This window comes from Oncorhynchus keta, chromosome 28 (assembly GCF_023373465.1).
Source record: "Oncorhynchus keta strain PuntledgeMale-10-30-2019 chromosome 28, Oket_V2, whole genome shotgun sequence".
In the NCBI taxonomy this organism is placed as follows: Eukaryota; Metazoa; Chordata; class Actinopteri; order Salmoniformes; family Salmonidae; genus Oncorhynchus; species Oncorhynchus keta.
This window is the reverse complement of record NC_068448.1, coordinates 11,132,007-11,139,252: the sequence shown is the minus strand read 5'-3', so window position 1 is coordinate 11,139,252 and position 7,246 is coordinate 11,132,007. Positions and strand designations below refer to the sequence as shown.

General features: G+C 44.6%; 1 protein-coding gene across 1 annotated transcript; it reads right to left on the bottom strand.

Annotated features, from left to right (window-relative positions):
• Nucleotides 1-280: 280 nt before the first annotated feature.
• Nucleotides 281-6,418, bottom strand: LOC118360606 (keratin, type II cytoskeletal 8). The gene is made up of 9 exons (XM_035739848.2): nt 5,870-6,418; nt 3,825-4,033; nt 3,054-3,114; nt 2,860-2,955; nt 2,118-2,282; nt 1,816-1,941; nt 1,434-1,654; nt 1,271-1,314; nt 281-1,110 (listed from the first exon to the last, which is right to left on the bottom strand). The coding sequence occupies exons 1-9, from the start codon at nt 6,299-6,301 to the stop codon at nt 845-847; spliced, it is 1,620 nt and encodes a 539-aa protein (XP_035595741.1). The 5' UTR covers nt 6,302-6,418; the 3' UTR covers nt 281-844.
• Nucleotides 6,419-7,246: the final 828 nt, after the last annotated feature.

Below are 7,246 nucleotides of genomic sequence, written 5' to 3'. Positions count from 1 at the left end.
GCTGAAGAAAGGAATGGAATGGAATACAGTATAATAGCTGAAGAAAGGCTTGTGTGCAGGTGAGAAGTTGTTTGTTTAGGTGCTCTGCACATCGCCCTCAATGCGTATCTTCTCCTTTACTACCACTGGATGATTCTGTCTCCTTCCTTTTCAGTTTTACCAGCATTATCTCAGTACTGACTTCATATCGACTGAGACTATGTATGAAACCCATGTTGGGAGAAACTTTTACAAGAATTTGAGCGTGCAGGAATAAAGACGTGAAACTCACACAACAAAATACGTTTTTCAGTAAAAACACATTTAATTGTTTGGTAGCAAAAACAGCACCTCAGGCAACGGTGGGAAGCTTCTTTGGGGTCCAACAGAACACAACAGGGAAGACATGCACTACTATCTAGCATAGCAGACATTTTAGACAGGTTGACCAAGAACACTGGTGCTGCACTGTCAACATTCACACCCACTCTGAGCACCGGTTGTCATGGACAGAACACATTATCATTCATTTCATGCCACTGAACTCAGAGAATGGCCCTCTTTACAGTTATCAGGGTTGCAGAGGTTTGGACAGAATGTTCTACAAGTTGCAACTTCATTTTTTGCTAATTTCCTGCAAGCATTTAGTTTTAGTACAGAATTAGAAAAGGCATAAGACATACAGTATGAACAAGAAAAATATTCTGTGGTCCCCTTAAAATCTTTGGTTGGATTAAAACTGTTTATTGCTTAACAGCCACATTTATATTTGTGCTCATGTAACATTGTTTGCCTTTGACTTTAATTGTTACACTGTAGTGGAATGGTGATCAAGAGAGTAGACAAGAGGGCATTATCCAGCCGCTCAATCATCAACCACTTCGGAGGACTCGGAGACAACTTTTCCGTCCTTGGTCTCGATCATCTTGATGACGACACTCTTCTTGTTCTGGGTGGTGACGTTGGAGGTGCTGCCGCCACCGTAGCCGCTACCGGAGCTGTAGTTGCTGCCACTGTATCCACCGCCGTATCCACTGCCGTATCCACCACCGAAACCACCGCCGAAACCACTGGAGTAGCCACTGCTGTAGGTGCTGTTAGCACTCTCCATAGGGAAGGAGTTGTAGCTTGCTGTAAGGTGACACAGAGAGAGACAGCTGGTGACTACAGGTTGGCTTAACATGAATATCATGGATGTTTTTAAATGCACCACAAAACAGAAGGTGAAAAACACTGGGTTTTATTTTGATAAATGTGTCTGCTAAATGGTGTGAGGAAGGCATGTACTTACAGCTCTGTTTGGAGATGTTGATGGACTGAATACCAGTTGCTATCCTGGTTGTGAAAAGAAGACAAATTGAAAATGTTAGTTTCTGGTAATATACAGTATTTTCATTGCTATATAATACTGTACTTTCAAGCTGACGTGTACTATTTTCATGGTTATATCTCACCTGTCCTCCTCTCCCTCCAGCAGCTTCCTGTAGGTGGCGATCTCAATGTCCAGGGCCAGTTTGACATTCATCAGCTCCTGGTATTCTCTGATCTGACGGGCCATGTCCTGCTTGGCTCTCTGGAGGGCATCCTCCAGGTCCCTGATGCGGAGCTTGGCGTCCTTCACCGCCATCTCCCCGCGCTCCTCAGCCTCGGCGATCTGGTTCTCCAGGTTGGCACGCTAACACAAGACGAAGACACGGCAAGTCATCATTTCTGCTTATAATCAAATGCCTTTGGAAAATACTATATTCTGTCAACATCACGTGAGTCTACATGCCACAAATCTAACACTTAAGATAAGATTGTACTTTATTAGCACTGAGAGTCTTGGTTGTGTACCTGTCCCTTGACCGAGTCGATCTCAGACTGCAGCCTCTGGATCATACGGTTCAGATCAGCGATCTCTGTCTTGGTGGATCGCAGGTCATCTCCATATCTGGTGGCAGATGTCTGCATCTCCTCATACTAAACATCCAACAGCAAGAAAGAAGAGGGTTCGTTAGTGATTCATGGTCGGTGTGGAAAACACGTGACTTTACATCAACCTTTTCAGTGTACTGAAAGGCTATTAGCAGCCCTGAACATAAGATGCCAAAGGGAGAAACCATGTTTATCTACTATAGAGGAGCCCATTACTATACCTTGCTCTTGTACCATGTCTCGGCCTCAGCCCGGCTCTTGTTGGCGATGTCCTCATACTGGGCACGTACTTCAGCCACAATGGAGTCCATGTCCAGGTTACGGCTGTTGTCCATCTCAACCACCACTGAGGTGTCCTTGATCTGGCCCTGCAACTCACGCAGCTCCTGGAGAGAGAGAAGGAGAGAGAGAGAGAGACCATCAAACACTTGGCCTATTACAGACAAGACTTTCAGACTTCAGTCTACCCCAGAGATGAAAAACCAACCAGATTGATTCCAGCAGTTTGACTTCAAAGTCAAGATGCCTAACAGATGTCAGTAAAACTGCAGATCCAGCATGAGAGAGAGACCCATTCCAGTGTATACAACAAACAACACCATATGCCATAGCTCAATAACTAAATAAATAAAAGAAAAAAACAAATCCAGGCGATTGTTGGAAGCTGCCAATAACACATCTGGTTATAATGAATGAGTGTCTAATTAAGGACCGAAGAGTCAAAAATATCATAGTAATTAAGAACTGAAGAGTCAATAATATCATCCTAATTAAGATCCGAAGAGTCAATAATATCATAGTAATTAAGATCCAAAGAGTCACTAATAATTGACTAGCAGATTAGGTAGATAGATGGAGTCAGATACATTATATAAGGTTATGGCTTGAGGTATTTGTTTTGAACTCAACTGTTATGGAGTAATGTAAACAGGAAGTAGCTAAGTGATGAGCTCAGTGCCATACCTCCTCATAGATCTGCCTCAGGAAGTTGATTTCATCTGTTAGGCTCTCCAACTTAGCCTCCAGCTCAACCTTGTTCATGTAGGCCTCGTCCACATCCTGAGAGGAACATCCACAATCCATATGTTAACAAGTTGACAAGATGACAACAAAACAAAGCCATAAAAACTGACGGGATAAAAACTTAAGTAGCTAACCTTCTTGATCAGCACAAAGTCGTTTTCACACTCGGTTCGCTTGTTGATCTCATCTTCATACCTGGGGAGAAGATTGTGAGCAATGTTAGCTTTTAGTTCAGATATGAATATATTCGACATTTGATTTGATATATTTCAATGTCATAATTGTAACTATTTATTATTATGGTATAGTAATAGAGTTAATATACCGTTTTCACACTAGGGGGCATGAATGCTACGTTCACAACAACTATGCCTCTGGGAATCCTTTTCTACTCTGCACTCTTCAATCTGGGCGGAGATTGTGAGGTGTTTCTTTATTTTGTGCAATTTCCCCCTGAGGACACAGACTGCTAATGTGCTCATATCATTTGTCAGGACTGACAGATTGGTGCACTGGTGTGTGTTCCGTTGCCATGATGCAACAATCTGTGTAAGCGAAGCTGAAAGACATCCAGTCATCTAAATGACTTTCACCTCCAGTCAAGTAAAATCTAATGTTTCCTCCAGGACATGCCAGTTCAGTGTAGTAATCACTACGATGTGAAGAGAATGGACTATAGTTGGGTGTTGTCCATCTATAGTACTGAGATTACACAATACTGGTGTGTCCTGTGTTACTGATTAAATAAAAAAACTCCCTCTACTAGCAGGCTTTCCCTGATCCTTTACTGCACCCCTCCAATGGTACTATATCCTGGCCAGGCAGAGGCCCAAGCAAAGTCTTTTCTGAAAATGTGGCTGACGACATCTGTTAATTGAAGACAGAGACATGAATAGCGAACTCACTTGTTCTTGAAGTCCTCCACCAGGCCCTGCATGTTGTGCAGGTCAGCCTCAAGCTTCATCTTGTCATTGCCCAGACCGTCCAGCTGTCTGCGCAGGTTGGAGATGTAAGCCTCGAACATGGCGTCGATGTTGGAGCGGGTGGTGGTCTGTCCCTGGAGGAGGTTCCACTTGGTCTCCAGCATCTTGTTCTGCTGTTCCAGGAAGCGTACCTGTGTGTTGTGTAAGAGGGGGTAGATGTTGATTAATTTGATAAGCACATTGATCACCAGTTTATCAAATTATCACAATTTATTGTTCCATTTCTGGACTTTTCTCTGTTCTCCCATAAAAGGGCACCATAAAAGGAACATCGATGGTGGGTTAACATGACTCATCCATGACTATCCTCATGTCATCCTCATGTGAACTTTCTAATCCTCCGATGGAGAAATTAGGGTGTTTATTGTTTAAATGAGTGTTTGGAGCTTGTGGGGACGGATGTTTTGAGGATAGACCTAGCAAACCATTTTTCCAAGGAAAGTATGATGTGCATCCTGACAGGAGGCAGAGGGGGAGATGGAAAGATCTGGGGATAGAGTTATTTAGACGTCCTTCATGTTTTTCCTGTGTTAAAAGGGCGCGGTCGGGAGGTGTGGCGACCACCCGCCTGAGAGAGAATTGAGAGGAACGTGACAAAGCCAATCCAACCAACTAGAAGGTAAATATTTAACTGCAGTATACAGGTAGGTGTAATGGGGGAGGGGGAGAGGATGTTGGCTCATCAATAATAGGGGGATCAAATAAATAAATAGATGGCTGTCAGTGGACATTGCAACTGACTGAGCCTCTGGAATGATCATAAAATGGCTGCCTCAACTGCAATTAGAGTCAATACTTAGAAATAAGTAGGAAAGGGAATTGTTATCACAAGATTAAAAAGGAGGGGCCATCTGCAAACTATTATCTATTCCCTTTAGAAACATGCAGTGGTAAAACCCCTTTCTGATTAGTTTTGTTCCTTGGTATGTAACCAATCCACTGGTGTTAGCCAGCTGCCCTTTTTAAATATGAACCCAGTGGTGCAGGCTAAAGCATATGGGACAGATAAGTCAGTAGAGAAGCTATTAAGAAAACGGCCCCCAGGCATCAATTAAACTAAAGCAATATGAAACATTGTTATCACTTTTAAATGTTATGTATTGATGTTTGACCGTGTTCCGATGTTGCCCTCCATGTTTTCCTATAGACTACCCTTTCATTGAATTTCATTCCATTGTTCCAAGACTTGTTAAGAATATAAAAAGTATGTAAACGTAACAATGATGGTGATGATAAAATGGTCCTGTCTGTGTTGCAGGAGTGTGACCTTTTTTGGAGTGTCCAGCAGGGCAGGGGCGGGCCACACCCCTCCGCAGGGGCAGGGCCACACCCTTCCACAGGGGCAGTCCACACCCCTCCACAGGGGCAGTCCACACCCCTCCGCAGGGGTAGAGCAGGCAGCCATTCCCAAGGTAAACCAGATCACTAGCTACTCTAACCAGAGACAGACACACCCCTCTGTAGAAAGTCTCTACCCCACCCCACCCTGCTGCACTTCTCTTTTCATCATATAAAAGGGCAATTACTGCAAAACCATTACATGGGAATTCTTGAGACCCCATAGAAAACTAGCACAAGCAGTTTGCTTGACTGCGTTCAGTCTCAGACAAGTCAAGGTTTTCTTCCCTTTTCCAAGCTGATGACTTTGCTTGTGCGTGTATTCAACCTAACACACTGTAACAGATCTCCCACGGCGTGTACCAGCATTTCACAACGTGGACTTTTCTATAGATATTCTCCACTGTTCCACGTTCATTACACAACAGACTTGTTGCATTGTAATAGCTAATAGAGATAGATTCATACAATCCCACAGATTGTCTGTACTCTGTACTTCCCTTTTTCATTCAAAGTCTAAAGTTTTCTAGCAGTTTAAGCTCATGGCAAAGTACATTGTCAGAGATATTGATAGACACAGATAGAAATACAGACAGACGGATAGACAGGGACAGGTTACCAGGACTGACCTTATCAATGAAGGAGGCGAAGCGGTTGTTGAGACCTTTGATCTGTTCTTTCTCATTGGTGCGGACGATCTGGATGTTGGGGTCGATGGCCAGGTTGAGGGGGGCTAGCAGACTCTTGTTCACCTGGACAGCGGTGATGGGGGCATGAACGCCACCACCCATCCCCATACCCATCCCCATACCCATCCCCATCCCCAGGCCCATGCCACCTCCATAGGCAGAGGAGCTGGAAATGTAGCTGCCGCCTCCACCACCGGCCCCGAACCCACCTCCCATGCCCCTGTTGGCCCCTCCATAGGAGCTACGGGCGCTGTAGCTCTGGCGAGAGGCCCCCTGGCTGGGTCCAGAGTAGGACATGCTGCTGAAGCTGCGAGGGGCTGCCCCAGAGGAAGAGGACTTGACGGTGTAGCTGGTAGTTTTCCTGACCGACATCCTGGCTGGTCTTGAGCGGTTGGTGAGTAAAGGACACTGAGGGGCGAGACAGAGTGGTAGGCAGGCTTGTCTGGAGTGCTGGGGAAACCCGAGTGGATAGACAGAGAATGAGTTACAGCACTGGTTTTAAGAGCCTTCCCAGTGGGAGGGGCCAAAGGGCTAACTCTCATTGGGCAGGCCTCTGGGTGAAGGGAGAAGAGGGAGGAGTAGTACAGTGTAACAGAATACTTTTAGTTTCTGACCAAATTATTACCTGGCATTTGAACCCTGTTTGGAAAAACATGGTGGGGGTAGGGCATAAGGGACCTGTCGAAGTGGACCTGTTGGAGTGCTAAAGCCTGAGGTGAAATATGATAACAGCTGGTTATACAAACTGTCATGTAGTTGAACAGGATCACCTCTCTACATAGCTTTACATAGTCAAATGTGTTCCAAGACAAGGGATTAGAAGCTTGCCAGTAAACCTCATGGAATATAGGTCAAGTGCAAAGCAGAACTGTTGCTCACTGTGCTGCTCTTTAATTCAGCACCTGATTGCAGACAGGTCCAGTTAGATACTGTACTGAAGGTGTGAAACAGGATGCCTTGCCTACCAATGAATGAAAGCTGCTAGTAGGCTTGTCCTGATATCACAGACACCTTTTTTAATATTATTGACCTCATAGAAGCTTTATACTTTTACTTAAACAATCATGTTTTGAACCATCATGCTCTCAATCAGCCAATGTTATCTCTCAGCACAACCAGTTATTCCTAGAAACAGGGACAACTACACCAACCAGCTCGGTGTTCGAGCTATTCACCCAATGGGGCTTGTTGTTGTGGTTTGGAGCAAGGCCTGAGGCTGCATGCATTCCTCTATGTCTCACAGCATGTTACAGAAACCCATGTTAGAATATCATGGCTATAAGGTGATGATGGTTTACTGGGTTGTGATCTACTGAA

Bases quoted from the DNA above. Each gene is read 5' to 3' on its own strand.
- LOC118360606 (XM_035739848.2), bottom strand. From the start codon at position 6,301: ATGTCGGTCAGGAAAACTACCAGCTACACCGTCAAGTCCTCTTCCTCT. The intron at 2,283-2,859 runs GTATGGCACTGA...CTCTCTCTCCAG, and splicing joins TGAGGCAGATCTATGAGGAG to GAGCTGCGTGAGTTGCAGGG. The intron at 1,111-1,270 runs GTAAGTACATGC...GTCACCTTACAG, and splicing joins CAACATCTCCAAACAGAGCT to CAAGCTACAACTCCTTCCCT.